Source organism: Panthera leo, chromosome C1 (assembly GCF_018350215.1).
Source record: "Panthera leo isolate Ple1 chromosome C1, P.leo_Ple1_pat1.1, whole genome shotgun sequence".
Classification (NCBI taxonomy): Eukaryota; Metazoa; Chordata; class Mammalia; order Carnivora; family Felidae; genus Panthera; species Panthera leo.
Genome location: NC_056686.1, coordinates 17,384,019 through 17,405,481, shown reverse-complemented (window position 1 = coordinate 17,405,481; position 21,463 = coordinate 17,384,019). Strand labels below are relative to the sequence as shown.

Sequence of the window (21,463 nt, the reverse complement as noted above, 5' to 3'; positions counted from 1 at the left end):
CGCTCATTGGTGGGGGCGGCAGTCGCCGACCGGTGACTGCCCGAGGAAAGGTTGCCTGGGACACGCATCCCTGTGTGAACGCATGACGTCCCACCCTGGCGCCAGGCTGTCTGGGGCTGAGTCTTAGATCAACACAGCTGTGGGACCGGGACCCACAGCTGGGCAAAGGAGCGGATTCCTCAACAAAAAATAGGATTGTGAGAAAAGTTCTGAAACAAAAACAGCGCAGACAAAAGCCTTAATGACATCCTTTCATAAAAATAAAAAATGCAAGAGGGGGGAAAAAGCTGGTAAAAGGAGCAGAACTGGGAACAGAAAGTTCAGAGGCATTTGGAATAAGAGGCTGAGGCCCCGCCACCACTAAACTAGCTGCAGAAGGCCTGAGCTAGCCCTCCGGTTCGCTGTTGGAAAAAGAAGTCTCTAGGGTTCAAACTTTATTCAGGATTCCCAACGGTACCCTGCTTCTTTCAGAATTAGAATCTTAGATTGGAGAAGACCCTCAGAGGTCGTTTGCTCTCCACCCCGCCCCCATGGCCGCCCCCCCCCCCCCCCCCCCCCCCCGGCATTTTGCAGAAAATTCGGCTCAGAAAGGAAGGAAATTCGTCCAAGGCCACATTGCAAGGTGTTGGCATGGCCAAGCCACAATGCTGCTTGCTAATCCCACTGCATCCTTCTCCTGCCTTGTGTCACACAGCCCATGGGTATTTCAGCCTGAAAGCATCTGGGGAAATAAGAAATGTGAAGGTGCTTTGCAAACAGCTACACAAGCCTGAGGCATCAGTGGTAGTAACAGAGGAGGGGAAAGGAGTGAAGAGAACCTGTGTGGACCTGTGGACGGAGCACCTACCACACACCTGGCCCCATGCCGTGTCCCCAGGCACCAAGGAGAGTAACAGATCTGGTGGAGGGAGCATGTCAGGTGCCTTGCAGAGCAGAGGCATGCAATAAGTATTTGTTGAATAAATGAGGTAGGTCTAATTAGCTTCATTTTATAAATTGGGGGATTGAGACACAGAGAGTTGACTTAGTACAACATCATTAGTAAAAGAGAAGAGATTTGAACATAAATCTGCCTGGCCCCAAAGGCCATAATTTTTCCAGAACCCGCCCCCCCCCCCCCCCCCGGGTTTGACCATTTTGCACAAACCACGGAAGTCTGCATGATAGAAAAAGAAAAGGTTTTCTATTTGGTCGCTCAGGAGTCGGCATAGCCACCATTTTCCCTTCCCATGACCAAACAGCTGGAATTCTCTTCTTTTGATGTCTGTAGTTCTAGACTGACTTGTGTACTCCCAAGTTGTTTTCTTCCTCCTTCTTGTGCTAGAGTATGAGAAACTTAAAACCATTAATATTCTAGAAGAAATCTTTAGAAGACCCCTTTCTTGGAACAGAGCCCTATGGTATGATGGCAAACAATGGTACTTCAGGGTTAGCTCTGCCATTAGCTATGGCGTGACATTGGACATGTTTTATAGCCCCTCTCTGGGCCTTTTACCGTCCCACACCTGCTTGTCCAAATTTCATAAAGCCTTAGATTCCTGGTATTGGGAAGGATTTAAAATAATCATTGACACCACCTCCCCATATTATTCCCAAGGCAACCAAGGCCAGGGTACCTAGGCTTGTTCAGGAGTGTGTGGCAAATTACTGGCAAGGCTGGGATGTTGATTCCAGTGTCCTTTATACTATAACTATTTTGAGACTCTCTTAGCTCTGGGCTCCCATTGTCCTGTTAATCAGTGCCACATACTATAGAACTCTTAATTGTTTCCTGTGTTAATCTTGTCTCCCCAAATTGTGAGATTCTTGAGAGCAGGAGTCACTGTTTTATGTGAGGGGACTCCATAAATATTTACCAACTGATTGATTTAGGAAACAACCATTGGGGGATCCCACCTGGTCAGTTCCAAGATGAAAACCAGCACTTTGAGGCTGCAAATTCCCCAAAGTTCTGGGAAGTTACAAGAAAACAAGCAGAGAATACTTGAGTGCAATGTCCTGTTGCAATACAGAGCTTAGCTCTTTCCTGGGCTCTCAGATAGAGCTGGAGCTCTTTCAGCAAGGCTAAGAATAATCAAGTCCAGGTGGCCTACCCTTCCATTGCAGAAAGGGACAGACAATAGAGTGATGAAATTACCAAACTATTGTTTTCTGCATAGAGGTGTGTGGAAAGAGCAAAGCAAGAATTAAGAGATTCGCTGACCCAGTGTGGGACTCCTAAAAAGACTAATGAAGAAACTATCCTGTCTGTAGGCCCATATTTAAAATCCAGTCCAAAAGTCTAATCAAACTCACTTCCAAAACACAATTGGGCATATATTTGGCTCCTTATGGAGTGCATAGGGCCAGAGGGTGGGACCTCCTTTCTTTCTCCATGCAAAAATCACGGATTCAGCCTGCTTTCTCCTTTTTTTTTTTCTTTTCCCCTGTTGCTCAAATAAATAGTGTTCTTTGCTCAAACCCCCTTCCCCTCCTCCTTCTGCAATCTCAGCGCCTAGCCCAAATCTGTTTTCTTCATTGTAACCTCAGCTTCACCGCAATTAATTTTTTTCCCCTCTGGTCACAAGATAATTCCTGACGCCAGTGAGTCTGGAGGTCAGACGAACAGCAAATTGGGGAACAAGGCGGCACTAATTCCTTACAAGTTTCCCTTGAAAAATCCTTTGCTTTAAAAAAAAAAAAAAAAAAAAAGCTTCTTTGCTGTTCAGGGATTTATGACCTCAGAGGAGCTGTGGGTTCGAACCAGTGTTGGGCTGTGGGTGGACTGGCAGGGGGCAGGGAACTCAAAGATCTGGGGCGCTGCCAGGAAAAGGCAAATTCTTAAAGTTAATAGTTTTAAGTGATTTTTAAAATCCTTGCTGGCAAAGAGGCCTGCCTCTCCCCAGTATCAGCGCTTCCTCATTCTTTGAATCCGCGGCTCCGCGGTATTCGGCGTCAGACCAGCCTGAGGAAGCCTGTTTGCAATTTAACCGGGTTGTGAACGCCCAGGGCTGGCGGAGGCGGGGCCGAGGGTCACGTTTTGCATAAGGGGGCGTGCCTTCGAGGCGGGCTCTATAAGTACGGGCCGCTGCGAGCGTGCGCGCGTTGCCAGCTGCCTTAGGGGTCCGTTGGCTCTCTGGGTCCTTTCGGCACCTCCGGTCTCATTCCTCAATATGAAGGCGCTGAGCCCGGTGCGCGGCTGCTACGAGGCGGTGTGCTGCCTGTCTGAACGCAGCCTGGCCATCGCGCGGGGCCGCGGCAAGGGTCCGGCAGCCGAGGAGCCGCTGAGCCTGTTGGACGACATGAATCACTGCTACTCGCGCCTGCGAGAACTAGTACCCGGAGTACCGCGAGGCACTCAGCTTAGCCAGGTGGAAATCCTGCAGCGCGTCATCGACTACATTCTGGACCTGCAGGTGGTTCTGGCCGAGCCCGCCCCGGGACCCCCAGACGGCCCGCATCTTCCCATCCAGGTGTGTGGGGGCGTGCGCGGGAGCCGGGGCGGGGCTGAGCTCCAGAGCCCGGATGCTGCCGAGACCCCCCCCCCCCCCAACCCCTGCCCCCGAGCGTTCCCAAATACCATGCATAACTTTCCCCTCTTTTCTTTCTCCCAGACAGCCGAGCTCGCTCCGGAACTTGTGATTTCCAACGACAAGAGGAGCTTCTGCCACTGACCTGGCAGTCCTGGCGCCTCCAGGTGAGTATCCGCCGCCTTCTCCAGGGGCTGGAGGTGGGGCGGTGCTTAAACGACAAATCATGGAATTGGTAGGCCTGCCAAGGGATTGGGGCCTCCTCAGCGTAGGGAAAACGAGGCGAGAGAGGGGCTAGTGACTTACCCGCGGTCACATCAAATGAATGACCGAACCAATTCCCATCCAGTGTGCGTTTCAACCTTCAACGCACTTTGCCTCTGCCCTCCCCCAGTGGCCAAAGACACGAGAAAGTAGGCGCAGGTAAATAAAATAGCCGTTCTGTTTGGGGTTTGGTAAAGGAAGCTGTGTCTTTCAGCCCTTGTCCAACTAGTGTCAATTCCAAGAGGGCGGGGTGGTTGCGAGCTCCGCCTGTGGTCCTTTGGCGCCAACTGGGTGGGGGCAGCGTGGGGCGCGGAGTTATCAGCTGGAGGTAGAGACCAAGTTTCCTCCCTGGCGCCGGGCAGTCTGCGGACGGCCCCCGCCTCGGCGCGCTCGGCGGAAACTGATGGCTCCCTGGTCTTCTTTCCTCCCCCGCCCAGAACGCAGGTGCTGGCGCCCGTTCCGCCTGGGACCCCGGGACCCTCTACGGCCGGAAGCCCGAGGGCATGGATGGGCCCCAACCTCGCCCTGCCCACTTGACTTCCCCGAACCCCTGCCTCGAGGCTGGACCTGGCGCCCGGGAGCGAAGGACTGTGAACTTGGGTGGCCTAAAGGGCCAGAGCTAGCTCTGGGCACCAGCTGGGCAACGTCACCCAGCCCCCACCCCACCCCCAGGTTTTAAAGACTGTCTTTCAGAGTGGGGAGGTGGGGGTGGGGGGGGGGAGTGGCTGCTCTCCAAAGTCTGCCAAGGCAGCAGTAGAGCTGGTCTTCTGGTCTCCTTGGAGAAAGGCTCTGTTGCCCTGATTATGAACTCTATAATAGAGTATATAGCTTTTGTACCTTTTTTGCAGGAAGGTGACTTTCTGTAACCATGCAATGTATATTATTAAACTTTTTATAAAAGTTAACATTTTGCATAATAAACGGTTTTTAAACACTTGAGTATATAGTTTGGTTTCTTAAGTTGCTAACACTCTGCGAAGACTGAATTTAGGGAAATACATGTCCTTCTTGGACCTTGGGGAAAAAGCAAACTTGCTTATTTAAGGGGGATGGGAAAATGCCAGCTAAGACTGGAGTGTGGGGAGAGGGGGGGAGTGGAAAAGGCTCATGATGGGAGCTCCACATCCATTGAGGTTTGGGTGCAGAGAAGATCCTGGCCCTTGTCCCCTCATTTTACAGATGAGGGAAGATGTGAGGGGAAGTGACTAGCACAAGCTCACCCAGCAGGTTGGGAGCTCAGGATAGAAATTCGGTTTCCTGAGCCCCAGTCCTTAGGTCCCTTGAGCTCTTTGCTGCATTACCAGATGGTCGTCTTCTTCAATGTCATTAATGATTCATGAGGTCTTTCTAGCAGGGGATGTGGAAGAGTAGTCTCACCTGGTGCCCAGACGGGTGGTGGTTGATAGACCCATTTCAGAGATGAATAAGCACATGGGGGCCTGGTTTCATTTCCCTCCTCATGCTCTCTGGTTTGGCTTCCCCTTGGGCTTTCAAATTTGGAAAAAGTAGGAGAGGGGTTTTTCTCGTCCCTCAAATCCCTAGCCACTCTGATCAGAATGATTTGGGTGCTCGTTGGAAATACTAGTACCAACTAGTTGCGTCGTTGAGGGCTCTGAGACTAGACTGGGAATTTGAAGAAGCTGCCCTACTGCCTCCATTCCTTCCGGTATTTCCTTCCTATACACCTCCATCGGGAGTCTACTCTGTAAAGCATCTTTATCCCTTTTTCAGAAATGGAGAAACTGAGGCTCAGTAGATAATGGGTCTGAGTCAGGTTCTCAGAGCCCCTTGAGAGAAAGCGATGGGACTTTAACCTAACTACAGGGACGATAGTCGTAGGGGACAGGGACAGAGCCTGAGACTGGCCATCCCATAGGTCCAGGTCTGAGAGGAGGGCAGAAGACAAGACCCCCCCCCAAACCCACACCATCCCCTTTTGCCCCCCACCTGGCAGCTCCCCAGGTGGGCTCCACCAGGCTCCTGGCCTCACTAGATTCCTGTTTATGATATGATCTCATCTGTGTTGGCCCCTGGCATGAGTTACTTCAATATTTCATAACAAACAGGTCACGTCATCACCCTTCATGCCTTAACCTTGGTGAGCTTTCAGGGGTGAACAGGGGCATGTGCAGGGGGGCGAGGGGGGGGAACTTCTGTCTTTGCTAACCGGCTGACCAGCCGTTCCTGTTCCCTGGTTTCTTCTGACGATCCGATGGCAGGTATGAACACTCTTCAGAAAATACATGCACACACCTTTGAAGAGTAATAGCAGACCTCCAGTCCCCTGGGAAGTCCTCAGTCCCCATGTGTGGAACTCTTGCTCAAACCAGGTAGACCCAGGTCGGGTCCACCTTGGTTTGGATTGTTGGGTGTGCTTTGCTGGCTCTGGAGACAGACACACGGGTGCAGATCCTGACTCTGTCACACGCTAGCTATACAACTGCAAGCTAGACTGCCTCTCTTTGACCTTCAGGTTCCACATCTAACTAATTGCTGATCCTGAGCATACTATTCGGAGGCCCCTGGCTCTACATTAGACCATGAACTGCAGTAAAGCCAGGCACAGAGCTTCTACCCTTTCTGCCACAGCATGCTGCTTCCTGCTCACTCAGAGAAGGTGGGACTGGAGAAGGCTGGAAGGAGCCGATTGGCTCATCTGCCAGGTGACCTTGAGCAAGCCGCTTCACCTCTCCAAGCCTCTCTCCTCCTTTGCCCAGCAGCTGGCAGCTCTCGAACTCTCCCTCCCTGGACAGAAGATAATGGTGGGAAAGTTCTTTGAAATGCATCACACACCTACAAGGTATTATTAAGCTAATTCCAAGGAAATTGCCTGTCAGTTCTGCTGAGACTGAGCTGTTCAGGTGGCCGGGACAAAAGCTGAAACCAGGCTGCCAATTCATTAGTCATTAGAGAGTGAAAGCAATTTGGCCTCAGGTCGGAAAAGTCTGAGAGAGAGGATAGTGTCTTCTGTCATAATCACCTATTGAGCGCCTGCCAGATGCCAGGCTCTATTTTATCTTCTTTCCTTCTAATCCTCACCACAACCCAGCAAAGTGGGTATCATTATCCCCATTTTACAGAAGAAACCGATTCAGAGGGGCTGAGGAACTGGATGCCGGTCACACCACAAAGAAGTGGCACAGCAAGGATTAGGAAGCCCAAGTCCGCGTAGCTTCAAAACCCACGTCTTCACGTCGACTCCAGGCCAGTTCTTCTCCCTCTCCATTCTCCGTGCCGGGTACTAGTTCAGTCCCCAGTGGGTGCTTGCTGAAGGAACGACCCAGGGCCACCTCGGGTCTCTCCCTCCTTTGTGAAAGGGGGTGACGGTCCTTCCCTTACAGGTTTGGAATTCAGATGAAAGGGAACATACATGAAGCATATGTCAGGCTCTCTGAAACACAAGGGTCGGTAAAACTCCGCGTCTTACGTCCATTATCGCATCAGCTCTGAAATAGGGCCATTTGGGAGAGATTTGTACTTTGTAAATAAAAAACAAAACGAGACTAACAAAACAGGCTCAGAACACGCGAAGTAACTTGCCCGAGGCCACCCAGCTCTTGAAGCAGGGATTCAAATTCATGCCCGTGACACCGGAGATGATGCCCTTTGGAGGAGGCCAGTGATAGCTCTCCCCAGCTGCGGATGCACCCGACAACCTTCAATTATCTGTTTTCCCGGCCTCATCACCTCTCACGGCCACCACTCTTCATTCCCCAGGCTACACTCTAAAGCCTCCTGTCGCTCTCTTTCCCGCAGAACTGCTTCTCGGCTCCCCTCTGCCCGCGCTCCCCACCCTGCAGCTGGGCAGCCGCTTTCCACCCGCCGCGGATCGGAGCCCGGCCGGGGGGTGGAGCCTCGGCCCACGTGGCCCGGAGCCCCGCAGGGCGGAGGCGAGCCGGCCCCGCCCCTCGCCCCGCCCCCGGCCCGGCGACCCGCGCTCCCCCCGCGGGCCCTGGGGGCCGCTCGCAGGTGTTCACTGGCGCCCGGATGTCTGAGCTCTGGCTCCGCTCTGGCTCCGGCTCCCTCCGCAGCCTGCGGGCGGGGCTCCCAGCCCATCCGGAGCCTCGCGGCGCCCCCGCCGCTCTGCCAGCAGCGCGGCCTCCCAGTTCCCAGCCTCCCGGCCTGGGGGGGGGCCCCCCACCCAGCGGAGTCGCTGACCCGACTGCTCTCCCGCTGCCCCCAGCTGCGCTCGGGCCGCTGCAGCCTCAGCGTGCCCCCACCCCGCTTCCTGCCTAGGCAGTTTTGCCCTGGCCGGGCGGCCGCCCTGGATCGCACCCCGTTCCTTCCTTCCTTCATTCTTTCAGGCTACTCGCATTCCTCGAGCGCCTGCGACGTGCCCCGCACAAGGCCAGTCCGACCTTCCGAGTGTGGCCCCAGGCCCACCGGGGTTCTCCGGGAAGCCTCTGTCCTCCGCCCCCCCCCCCCCCCCCCCCCCCCCGTCTCCCTCCCCATCCCGCTCCACTCTCCTCGCTGATGTCCTGTTTCACCCACAATTTAGCATTGAATTGTTCTCTGGTTATTTCTCCTGTTAAGGGTCAGTCAGTGTCAAGGTCAAGGGGTCTCCTTGGGGCCCAAATCCGGGGTGAGTCTGAAAGTAGGGTAACGAGTCAGAGCGTGGCCAGAGTTGGAATTCTGCCAGACTGCGGCAGGGTTTGCGGATAAACCTGCCGGCCGATAAACCCAGAGCCTGGGTTAATAGACATGGTGGGAAGGTCAGTCTGAGTGGCATCAGTGGTCGAGGTTGGTGAGTCAGTCTATGGGTCGGGTAGGTGGACAGTCCAGATCAGGGCTGTGGGTTACTTAGGAAAGGATTTGAGGATTGCCTTTGACAAATCAGATAAAGGGGGCGGGGGAGGGGGTGGTGCTGTAACCGTTTGAACTCAGATTCATATTCCTCCAGAGCTGGGGGCTGACTGTGGGTAGTCTCCCCTCTAAACCACCCAAGCTGTAGAACTGACTTTCCATCTGGGGACCCTCCTTGTCCTCAACACCACCGCCCCGCTCCACTTGGTGCCAGATGTAGGAGGCAGAGCCCTCACGGGGCCAGACCATGGTCAAAGGGCGCCCAGGGGGGTAGTAACACTGGCCAAGGTAGGGAGGCCATAGGCTTCCGGCGAACCCCACCCTGGAGCCACCTTGGTCTGCAGGTAAGTTGATGTTCTTCCCTGCACCTTTTGTCATTTGCTCGTAAATCTAAAGCTTGTCATGGATAGAAGGGCTCTTCTGGGTCACAAATGTGGCCCAGAGAGGAGAAGGAACCTGCTCAGCGACACACAGAAAGTTGCTAGTCAAGACAGGACTCAGACCCAAGCCTCCTACCTGCCTATCTAAGGGCTCTTTTTGTGATATCTGCTTACCCCGAGCAGAGACCGTCATTCCCACTTTAGAGATGGGGCAGCTGAGACCCTGAGAGGCTTAGGGCCTCACACGCTTTCTACGGAGAGACTGTCAGGGGCTGGTCCACACCCCTGTCCCTCCGTGCACCCTGAGGCTCTGGAAATGTGAAGTCAAGGACGGTGGTTCGCTGGAGCATTGCCTCGTTGTCATTGCCACCCAGCCGCCTCCCTCCTGCTCTCATTAGGAGCAAATGAAACAAGGGTGGCCAAGCATGAGTTGGAAGCTGGGGAGGGGAGAGAAACACTTTTTAAGAACTGCTGGGGAAAAGCTTAGCTGGGTTCTTGTGGAAACATATGGAACTCATTACCCTAAGTCGAGGTGGTCCCTGGCCAGCTGGCAGTTGGTTTGGGGCTAAAAGTGTGAGCTGTGTGGCAATAAGGGTACCAAGGCATGGCGGACCCCCTGGAAATACCCCACCTGCTCACTGATCCAGGTTCTTCTTGAACCTGGTTTTGTTTCTAGTCCGTGCCATTTTTTAGCATTAAACCAAAAAAAAAAAAAAAAGTTTAAAAATAAGGGTTTCAAGACATTCCAGGCTACTAGGCCACTGTAGGTCACGCGAGGAGGAGGTGAGGACTCGAGGACCATCAAGACAGATGCTACCGCACCACACACACACCCTGGCTCACACACATCCCTTCCCCAGCAGGGCCCCTGACAGGTCTTACTGTGGGTCCAGATACACGAAGGATTGATCCCAGCTTCCATTCAGATGGGTCCCAGGGAGCCTAAATGTTGGTCACGCATCTCGTTAATGGCATTTTCCACTGTAGATTTGACTCCCTCTACAAAGAGAGCAGCAAGAAGGTGTTCAAAAGAGGCCACTCACTCGTGCACAGCATTTTCATCTACATGGTAATAGGAGACTTGAGGGGCTGCCTCTATTTCACTCCTGCGAGGCCCACAGATATTAGCGGACCCGCAAAAGGTCACCCTGGAGTAAGTGTCAGAGCCCAGGTCTCCAATACGGCCTCCACATCCAGTGCCGTTGACGTCTGTAGCTCTTTTAGAACTCTGTACAAACCAATGAATCACACAGAATTGGCCTCAGCCAGCTACTCGAGCCCTCCCGCATGTTCTGAGTCTGGGAATCAGACAGATGCTGGTTGAGATCCTGACTTTGCTACGTATCAGCTGCGCCCTTACAGGTAAGTTACTTATCCTCTCCGAGCCTCACATGACCGCTTTGATGATTCAATCAGATGACATATGTAAAGTGCCTGGCACTGGGTAGGCCCTGGGTGACCCCAACCACAGAGCTAGCTGGGCATGGCGGTCACATTCCTCATATAATTCTTTGCTCATCTTTCCAGGGAGGCAGTGTTGTTGGCATAATCCAATCACGGCATCTCAGCACTGCCTGCCCAGCACAGATGCCCTTCAGAGCCCTTTCACACGCACCCAGGAGCATCTGATCAGCGAGACAGCCAGGTGTCTTGAGGAGTAGAGCCGGGACTAAAAGCAGGACTCCAGCCCCCTAGTCTAGTACCTCCATTCCCAGGCTGTGCCACATTGGACAAGCTCCTTCACCTCTCTGAGCCTCAGTTTCCCCCCCCCCCTTTTTTTTTTTTAAAGTTTATTTGTTTCTTTTGAGAGAGAGCAAGAGAGGGGCATCTGGGTGGCTCAGTCGGTTGAGTGTCCGACTTCAGCTCAGGTCATGATCTCACAGTTCGTGAGTTCAAGCCCCACATCAGGCTCCATGCTGACAGCTCAGAGCCTGGATCCCGCTTTGGATTCTGTGTCTCCCTCTCTCTGCCCCTTCCCCACTCACACTCCGTCTCTCTCTCAAAAATAAATAAACATTAAAAAAATTAAAAAAAAAGAGAGAGCAAGAGAGAAAGAGAGAGGGAGAGTCAGAGAGAAAGGGAGAGAGAGAATCCCGAACTGACTCCATGCTGTCAACACGGAGCCCAACATGGGGCTCGATCCCACAAACCATGGGATCAGGCCCTGAGCAGAGATCAAGAGGCCGAGACAGCCAGGCACCCTGAGCCTTAGTTTTTCATCTGTAAAACTCCCCACAGCACCTCTTTCAAAGGGTGGTCGTAGGAATGAATTAAGACAACAGAGGTAGAGTACCCGGTACAGGTGAGGGGCTTGGGGCTGGCAGCCTTCCTGATTTCATCAGGAGAAAGTCAAGCAGCAGCCAGCTGTTTCCTCATCATCCTCACCCGCAAGTCCTTTTGCCAGTGTTCAATTGAACTGACAACGGATAATGCGGATGTCCTAATTCTTGGTGTTGAAATGCTTCTGTGTGCCCACATTGCTCCACTTGGCGGCTGCGTGAACTTGATCAGGTGACTTGACTTCTTTCATCCTTAGTTTCCGCATCTTTCTGCACCTATAAAACGGGGGTGATCGTGCCTGCAACAGTTGTGAGGATTAAACCAGTTAACACACTGAACTCTCAGACTGGTGCTTGGTACATAAAAAGAGCCCCCCGGTACTAGTTGTCTTTCGTTATCTTAAGAGACCACGGGAAGTTTACGTTCTCATGCATTCTATAGCCATCTGTGCTTTATGAAGTCATAATGTCTCAATTTTTTAAGTAACGTTGACATTTCAGAGAGATGTGCAGGTTTTCATCACATGCCTTTCTGAGACCCAGCCAACTTCACACGTAGTCACACATGTGCACACGCCCCTGCACGTGGAGACACACACACTTTGAGAAAGCCGTGCTACACTATGCTGCTTCCCAAATGGGCTGAAACCACCCCTCTTACCTTGGAGAACTGCCTGCACTCTCCCTCTCCCTCATCATGCTTTGTGGAGTGAGACAAGAAAGGGTGGTCACCTCTCAGCAGGAGCGTACTCCTAGGCAAAACTGACTTGGGAGCAAGTCCAGGCTCCGGCTCTTAAGCTGAGAGTTAGAGCCCGGGTCCCAGTCCTGGCTCTATCCCTCTCTTGCTGTGCAACCCTGAGCAAGTACCTTCACCTCTCTGAGCCTTGGCGTCTCCTCTGTGAAAAGGGGCTGACCGTTTCTACCTTGCAGGATTGTTGTAAGGATTAGAGAAACTCCTAGAAAGCCTGGCACACAGTGGCTGCTCCATAAATGAGAGCTGTTGAGAGCTTGGCTGTTTTTTAAATTTAGTAAAAGCTATCTTTTATATATTCCTCAATAAAATGGGGCCATTGTTTCTATGCCTTACATAATATGTTTTATTGGTTTTAAACACATCTGTTAATCCAACAAAGGTTCCCCCCCCCCAAACATTATTTTATTTCCCATTTTATTCATATTTTACAATGTCTGGGCAAATCATTGAAGCCTCCTGAGGCTCAGTTTCCTTATCTGTAAAATGGGGAAAATGCCTTCCTCACCAGGTTGTTTTGAGAATTTAATGAGGTGGTGTATGTAAAAGTGCTTTGTAAAGTCAAACAAGTGGAAGAGATTATTTTCTGCCCTCGTTGCCCTTCCCCTCTCACTAGGCTGAATTCCTCAAAGACAGGAGGGAGTTTTGTTAACCTTTGTATCCCCAGCACTGAATGTGTAGTAATAAATCTAGTAATAACAGTGACAGCGATAAGAACTTTCATTTCTTGAACACCCACTGTGTGCCGTGTCCCAGACTAAGTGCATCATCGTAGGGGAAGGAGGAAGGATAGACATTTAGAAGTTTTTGGTTCCCTCTGCTGATTATTTAAAGGTGAAGGAATTGTTTCACTTTTCCCATGGGCAAGTTCTGTCTTCTGTACTGCAGATAAATTAATCTCATTCTCGGGTCTTATACATTGTTTGGCCAACTCAGTCGGGTAACAAGAATAGTAGTTTTTAGTTTCCTTATCCACAAAATGGGCTTGTGAGCAACTTGCCTCATATAAAAGTGTCCCACAAATGACAGCTTGCCTTCCCTCTTCTTTCCTCCCCACTTCCCCACACCTTTCCCTTGGAGAAGATGGTGATAGGTCAGGATGGTGATAGGTCAAGATGACTGGGCAGCAGAGGGCTGAGTCCCATCACCCCTCTGGGCTTTTGTTTCTTTTTGGCACAGGAAGATCTTTCTGGAATAATTCCCTGATTCTGAAACCCTCTGAGTCTTGCCTCTTTCAGAAATTCTCCCTTATCGGCTACACTGCCAAATATTGGACGCACCCAAATACCACATGCCCCCCATGAGCATGTTGTGTGTTCCAAGATTTAATTTAGGGGCGCCTGGGTGGTTCAGCAGGTTAAGCCTCCGGCTTCAGCTCAGGTCATGATCTCACTGTTTGTGAGTTTGAGCACTGCGTCAGGCTCTGAGCTGTCCTGGAGCCTGCTTCAGATTCTGTGTCTCCCTCTCTCTCTGCTGCCCTCCCCCCAAGTGAAATAAACATTAAAAAAATTTTTTTTAAAGTCCTAGAAGGCAGAGTTGTGTGTTAGGGGTTTGATTTCTATTTCCCTAAGCATTTTCTTCATCATCTCACTTCATCCTTTATAAACCTTTCAAAGTCCCCAGGTCACAGATGAGGCAGCTAAGTCTAAGAGACAAAAAGAGCTTCGGTTAAGACCACAGAGCCAGTCCTGTGACCCAAGACATGCCAGGAGCCTATAAGAGCTCAGGTACTCTCTAGTACCTTCTTTTCTTTTTTCTTTAAAGATTTTATTTGGGGCGCCTGGGTGGCTCAGTCGGTTAAACATCCGACTTCGGCTCAGGTCATGATCTCACGGTTTGTGGGTTCGAGCCCCGCAGCGGGCTTTGTGCTGACAGCTCGGAGCCTGCTTCAGAGCCTATGTCTCCCTCTCTCTCTGCTCCTCCCCCACTCTCACTCTGTATCTCTCTCTGTCAAAAATCAACATTAAAAAAAAGATTTTATTTATTTTTATCAGGTAAACTCAGCACCCAACATGGGGCTTGAACTCATGACCCTGAAATCAAGAGTCACATGCTCTACCAACTAAGCCAGCCAGGCACCCCCTTTGAGTGCCTTCTCGATACCAGGCTCTGTGCTTGGTTCATCCTCCCAGTAATTTAAAAAAGCAGATGTTGTCCCCACTTTCCAGACAAGTAAGCTGGGATTTGGACAGGTAAAGTAACGCGCCCAAGTCAGACAGCAGTAAGAGACAGAATCCTGATTTGATCAGGGCTGCCTCCTGAACGTGTGATTTTTGTTTAATATTTTGAGGCACTTTTGCCATTTGGGGGCCTCGGAAGACGGCCTCTTCGAGTCTCTGCAGTGGTAGTGTTGTACCCCAAAGCAAGGAGTGACTTTCAAGGCTGACCCCATGCCCAGTTTTCTCAACCTCAGCAGCAGGGTCAGGGGATTCCTAGAGCACAGCACACAGAGCTCCTGCAGCAGCATCTGCATCAAGTACCCCCATCCCCAAAGCCCATTGTCTCCCCAGGAGACAATACAGATAAAGGACCCAGCCTAGTGGGCTGCCTGCATCAATCTGTAACCATGGAAACCCCTAGGGAGACAATTCCAAAGCTCCCCCAGCCACCCTCCGCCCTGCAGCTGTGGCTCCAGGAACCCAGCCTCCAGCAGAAGGGGCATTGCTGATAATTGCCACCCCCCACCACTACCACTACCAAATGGGACACAGCTGGGCTCTCCTCCCCACACATCGTCCCAGCCTCTCAGTCCTAGAACTGGTGTTAGCAAAGGGGCCTTGGATACATTTAAGGCCTAAAGTTTATTTCTGTTGCAGGAAGGTCAGTTCCGTGAGATTCGGGCGCAGGCTGAGATAGATCATTGATCCCAGGGTTGCCCACAGGGCGAAAGGGGACTCTGAATCCTTAACCCTTGAACTGTCAACCGGGCCTCCCGGGAAGGGCTTAGGTCCTCAGCACATGACTCCCCTCTGGTGGCCAGTTGCTGCAATTGTCAGTGGAGGCTCCAGGGAGGAACAAAAATGACTTCTTCCTGGGTAGCTGCTGTGATCCAGCCACCTACACATATTAGATCTAATCCTCATAACTACCCTGTGAGGTGGGTATTCTTACCCTACTTCCACGTACTGAAGCCAAGGCTTTCTGAGGAAATCCTGAAGTAAGGCTAGATGGCAGCGTGGATGAACCCTGGCTCAAAACCTGCCCCATCATCACCAGCCCTGTGACCTTGGGCAAATTACCTAAACTTTCTGAGCCTCCGTTTCTTCCTCTGCAAAGCTGGGGTGATAACAATATATAGTTCATAGGGATGTTATGAGGATTACATGAGTTAAGATTTCTAAGCTGTCAGAATGGTGACTGGCACATAGTAAATAAATACAATTCTGGGCCCTCATACTCAAGCTCTGTGCCTTCAAGACATATCATTGAACTACTCCTGGCCTCAGTTCTTTCATCCATAAAATGGGGCTAATCGTGGCTTCCCCACAGGGCTGTTGTGATCACGTGGATTTGTGGATATGGGGTATGAACGTGCTTGCTTCGCTACTGTTAGCATTGTCGCTTTTAATCTGCCTGTTGGGGGAGGAACAATCATGAGGGTGGGGGGCAAGTGGGATTAGAAAGTAAGGGGACGCCTGGGTGGCTCAGTCAGTTAACTGTCTGACTTGATCTCGGCTCAGGTCATGATCTCATGCGTTGGGCTCTGGGCTGACAGAGTGCAGCCTGCTTGGGGTTCTCCCTCTCTCCTCTGTGCCCCTCCTCCTGCTCTCTCTTTTTCAAAATAAATAAATAAACTTAAAAAAAAACAAAACAAAACAAGGAGAGTAAGGCCAGGAGAAGTTGGTGCCTGAGAATACTGGCCCCTATGACCTCTTTGGCCCCACAAGGTCCCCAGTTCCCCTAATGCAGAGTCACAAAGAGATTCTGACAGTGGCCAGAGCTTTCCTGGGAAGAGATTGGGAGTGATCCTTCAGCCATTCTAAAAAACTTTCATTGAGTTCAGTTCAGTAAGCAATTCTCGCACTTCTGCTCTGTGATGGGCGCTGGGCTGGATACTGGAGTGTAATGATAGGCAAGACAAGGAACAGCTTAAATCTGGAGAAGAGGATAGAACAGAAGAACCACTGTAATTACACTGTGAAATGATGACAGCTTGAGATTCTTAATAGGAGGTGGGGAGCAGGCATCAGAGTTCTGATGGGCGTGGGTGGTAGGAGCTATCACCACCCAGACCCATATGAACATCACCTGGACTCCAAAGGCTGGATGTCTTACTTATTTCAAGAGGATTCTGAGTCTTCTTTTCTTAGTTTTTTAAAGTTTATTTATTTTGAGAGAGAGAGAGAGAGAGAGAGAGAGAGAGAGAGAGAGAAAATTCCAAGCAGGCTCCGCACTGCCAGTGCAGAGCCCCACCTGGGGCTCAAACCCACAAACCCATGAGATCATGACCTGAGCTGAAGTCCAGAGTCAGATGCTTAACTGCCTGAGCCACCCAGGCACCCCGAGTCTTATTTTTCAGTGTTGGTAATTGATCTGGATCCTTGATTTTGCTGTCCCAGGTTCCAGTTCTGTTAATCTGAAGAGTTCTAGAACACCCACTGTTATTGAATGTTGTTTGAGATCACATATGTATACAAGGTACACAGCATTCTCAATGATTTGTGTATCTGAGAAACTTGTGTCTGAGAGCAGACCTTTTTATTTTCCTGGTGGAAGAGACAAGACGCACGGGTGGCTCAGTCGGTTAAGCGTCCGACTCTTGGTTTCAGCTCATGTTGTGATCTCGTGAGTTGGAGCCCGCATGGGTGGCTCATGAGTGGAGTGGGTGAGTTGGAGCCCCATATGGGGCTCTGTGCTGACAGCACAGAGCCTGCTTGGGGTTTTTTCTGTCTCTTTGACCCTCCCCCCTCTCTAAATTAATAAACATTAAAAAAAAAAAAAAAGAGAGGACATAGGTAAACAGGGAAAGCAGGGATGTTAGAGGGGAGTCAGAAGTGCATTCGATCAGAGCCTAAGGTCCTTGTGTGAAGGGGGCTGAAAATCAGAGGGGCTGGGGGCAAAGGGGTGGCCAGGCCATGGTGGGGAACTTCTTGCCAGAACTTATTAAGCTAGAGAGTGACAAGGTCAGGTGTGCATTTTAAAGAGTTCCTGCAGGAAGAGGAGAGAATTAATTGGTAATTGCAGGAATTGTGGGTGGCGCTTGCCTACCCTACTAGTCTGGGCATCTCTATTGGGACTTGAATCCGACTGCCCTCCTACAACATGGGACCACCTTCACAGGACCCAACATCTGTGAAAACCATCTCCAGGGTCTGGAGACATCTGGGAAGAATCCGACCAATTTGGTAGCCCTGGCCTTCCAGCAGGGCTGTGTTTTTCACATCTTTTTTCTCCTCCTCAAGCCCACAGTGTGTGTGTGTGTGGAGGGGGGCGGTCAGGGCTGACTTGTTGACCAGAATAGATAGCCTTGCAGATTTAGGGCAGTTGCCTCAGTTTACCTCTAGATGGCAGCCTTAACCCTTAAACCTCACCAGCTTCCACCCAAAGGCCAGAGAGGAGAGAAAAGGAATGACTACCAAGCTTGCCCAGCCACCTTAAGTGCACATCATTATCTCTGGTTTACAGTTGAGAAAACTAAGGCTCCAAGAGAGGCGAAGTCATGGGTCCAAAGTCACACAGATAGGCAGGTGGAGTGGAACTCAGCTTCTCTTCAGCTTCTCTTGAGCCGTAATTTCCTCACCTGTGAAACTAAACTGATCCACCTCTGGCAACGCAACCCTATTTTCTGTCACTATAGATTTACCTATTCTGGACATTTCACATTAATGGAATCATACAATAGATGGCCTTCCATGTCTGGTTTCTTCCACTCAGTGTAATGTTTTCAAGGGTTCCCGTGTTGTAGCCTGTATCAGTCCATCATCCCCTTTTATGACCGAATGATTTTCCATTGTACGGCTAACACATGAAATGTATCCATTCATCCACTGATGGACATTTGGGTTGTTTCTACTTTGTGGTTATTATGAATAAGTCTGCTGTGAACACTCATTCTCAATTCTTTTGGCTATACATCTAGGAGTGATATTCCTGCGTCTTATGGTAACTCTCTGTACAACTTTTTGAGGAACTGGCAAACTTTTTTTCCAGTTTACATTCCTCCTGCAGTGTATGAGAGTTCCAATTTCTCCACATCCTGGACACTTGCTTTTGTCAGTCTCATCAATCACAGCCATCCCAGTGGGTGTGAATCTCATTGTGGTTTTGATTTTCTTTCCCTAATGGGCAGAGATTTTTCTCCCTTCGTTCCCGCAGTGCCCATTTGGCTTCTCTCTTGATTTTAGGTTCATTTGAACAGGCAACACACTGGGGAGCCCTCACACAGGAGGTCTGTACCTTCAGGAAGCTTCTATCAAGAATTTTGTATTTTGGGGGCACCTGGGTGGCTTAGTCGGTTAAGCGTCCGACTTCGGCTCAAGTCATGATCTCACGGTTCGTGGGTTTGAGCTCCACGTCGGGCTCTGTGCTGACAGTTCAGAGCCTGGAACCTGCTTCGGATTCTGTGTCTCCCTCTCTCTCTGCCCCTCCCCTGCTCATGCTCTGTCTCTCAAAAATAAATAAAATGTTTTTTTTAAAAAAAGGGTTTTGTATTTTGATAAGCAAGGCTTTGAACAGAGAGAATCTGAGCATTTTTCAGGAGACGACACACCAGAGATGAGGTCCACCAGTTGGAATGGAAGTTTGCTTGGGTTTGGGGACTTTTCCAGAGTTTTGGGGTGTGTCTGCAATAGGGTCTTTCTCCCTTACCAGCTGTGTAGCCTTAAGCAAGTTCTTTAATGTCCCCCATGCCTTGGCTTCCTCGTCTGGGAAATGGCACTAAGCATCCCTAACTTATTTAGTTGGGTGGGGCACACTCTTTCCACCCTCACCAATGTCTGCAGCAGAACCCTGGATTCAGTAGCAGAATGTACCCTCCTTCACCTGGGACACTGGGGATAATAAGCTCTTTATTCAGAATGACTCAGTGCCTTGGGAGCCAGAGGTCTGAGTTCAGTTCCTGGTCTCATCTCTAACCAGCCCTTAGTCAAATCTCTCTGCATGTTTGAGCCTCAGTTTTCTCATCTGTCCAAATTGCACCTGTGTTATAGGGAAATATCAAGGTGATAGTGCATATAAAGTGCCTAGCTGGGTGCTTTATGCTGGGAGGTGCTCAGGAAACGTAAATTATCATCACCATATCACTGAGCGCAGGCCTACTATGGCCTGGCACCCTCAGAGAGGAAGGCAGAAAGATGAAAACAAAGCATGGGTCCTGTTCCCAAGGAGCCGAGAGTTTCCTTAAATGTCTGACTTCAGGCTTTTTGCTCCTGCCACTCCGCCATTTGAGTTGGGCCTTAAAGCTGGGTCAGAGTTGAGCATGAGGGGATGGAAGGGAGAAGGGGCCTTGGGGATATGGAGCCACGGTAGCAAAACCTGGGAGATGGGAGTGTGTAACCCATGAATGGAAAACTGCAAATGTTGTAGTTTGGTTCCACTGGGGCTTCTTCTGGTCCATCTCACACAAATCTTAGATAAAATATATTAAGTGCCGGGGCACCCGGCTGGCTCAGTTGGCGGAGCATGTACCTGTTGATCTGGGCATTGTGAGTTCAGTCCCACGTTGGGTGTAGAGATTACTTAAATATATGTTAAAAAGAAACAAATAAAATAAAATATATTAAGTGCACAGTAGTGCCCCTCTGAGGACTTTGAGGACAACTTACTGAATCGCACAGTAAATAGACAGGTCACTTTTGCCATCCCCATTTCAAAGATGAGGAAATTGAGGCTCAGAGAGGTCCAGTAACCCGATCAAGAGCACAAGCTACGAATGGATGGGGCAGGGATTCGTGTTTGGGGAGATAGACTACAGATGTGCTCCCACAGGAATTAGTCAGTTCCCAGGCAGTGAAACTAAAGCCAGCCCCAGCTGCCCGAAACTCAACCACAGAGAGCTGGCTCTTGGCCCCCTTGCTGGCTCCCTTCTTTAGTCTCAGCCCCACCCTACCACCCCCATTTCCCTTCCTGGCCCTAAGGCTCTGCTCCTTCCCCAAACCTGCTCTGCCACAATTCCTTCCAGGATCCTTCATCTGTAAAATGGGGATAATGATAGTGCCTGTCTCAGGGGGGTGTTGTGAGAATCATCACCACCACCATTTCAATAGTGCCTCAGAGTCCTGTGAAATCAGCGAGTAGAAGCATTGTCGGCGCTTGATAGTTGAGGCGCTTGATAGTTGAGGAAACTGAGGTTGAGGGGTGGAGCAGCAGCCTGCCCAGGGTTGCTCAGCTAGGAAGCAGAGAACGCGACTTGACTTGGAGCCTCCTTACCACTAAACAGAGCTTTGTTTGTTGAGTCGAAACACACTACGCATGGGTAGAGGTCAAGAAGCACTCTGGGAGGGGGAGGCAGGCAGGGAAGGCTTCCTGGAGGAGGTGAGGTTTAAGCTGGGCCTTGAAGGATCAGTGAAATGTGTAGACTGGAGTAAAAGGGTCTGTGTACTGGAGATAAGGCCAGAAATGTAACCACAGCTGCTATTTCTTTATGAACTAGGCTCCGTGCTGACAGCTTTACATGCATTATCTCATGAGATTTCCCCACAATCCAATGAGGTGGGTGTTAATAGGGATGAGAAAAGTGAGGCTTGGAGAGTTTATAAAACTTGCCTGGGATCACACAGTTAGTAAAGTAACTACCTGGGTTTGGGTTTGAACCCAGTGCTGTCTGCTACAAAGTCTGGGCTCTTAATCACCGTGCATTAGTGCCATTTCATCCATGACATCTGAGTTTGAGGACCTGGTATTAAGCTGGGGACTGACTCTGGAAGGTTTTGAAAGCCAGGCTCAGACCTGCATAGAAATCACATAGCACCAGGCAGGAACCGGCGGACCTGAATTTAGCTTCTGACAGCTGCACCACTCACTAGCCAAGGTCACATCTTGGAGCGTCGGCATCTCTAAACTCGAGAGCCGGGGGGGTGTAAATGGATTACCAGCAAAGAAAGTTTTGAAAGAGAGAGGGAGGCTCTTGTGACCAAAGGATTGTTTAGGAGAAACACGGAGATGTTCAAATATTTACTGAGTATTGGGCTCTGGGAATGTAACTGAGAACAAGAACGAGCTCCGCACTCCAGACCCAGCCCCCACCCAGGCCGGCATGGGGCAGGACACAGCTTGGGAGAGTGGAGGAGAAACCTCATATTGAAACAAACAAGGGCTCAGAAACAAACAAGGGTACACCTCTCTGTACCCGCAGACTGTGCCTCCCACTTGTGCCGGCACCTTGTCCAGATTGGACTGCCACTTCTCAAATCAGTGAATCTCTGTGTGAGCTTGGGCAAGTTACGGAGTCTCTCTGTGTCTCCATCTTTACGACGAGGACCATCAGGCCTCTTCCCAGGATTGTTGGATTCAATTAAATAAAACAACTCGTGTAATGAT

The 21,463-nt window shown here is 50.6% G+C and overlaps 1 protein-coding gene and 1 long non-coding RNA gene across 3 annotated transcripts; one reads left to right on the top strand and one right to left on the bottom strand.

Moving 5' to 3' along the window:
* Positions 1-1,200: 1,200 nt before the first annotated feature.
* On the bottom strand, positions 1,201-11,575 carry LOC122227032. Of its 2 annotated transcripts, none has more exons than XR_006205860.1 (3): positions 11,342-11,575; positions 9,839-9,955; positions 1,201-1,320 (listed from the first exon to the last, which is right to left on the bottom strand). It is a non-coding gene; the product is annotated as an uncharacterized LOC122227032 (long non-coding RNA). The 2 variants fall into 2 exon arrangements; XR_006205859.1 differs by lacking the exon at positions 1,201-1,320 and adding an exon at positions 5,957-6,518.
* Positions 3,064-4,712, top strand: ID3 (inhibitor of DNA binding 3, HLH protein). The gene is made up of 3 exons (XM_042951147.1): positions 3,064-3,452; positions 3,594-3,676; positions 4,211-4,712. Exons 1-2 carry the CDS (start codon positions 3,153-3,155, stop codon positions 3,651-3,653), a joined length of 360 nt encoding a protein of 119 aa, XP_042807081.1. The 5' UTR covers positions 3,064-3,152; the 3' UTR covers positions 3,654-3,676; positions 4,211-4,712.
* Positions 11,576-21,463: the final 9,888 nt, after the last annotated feature.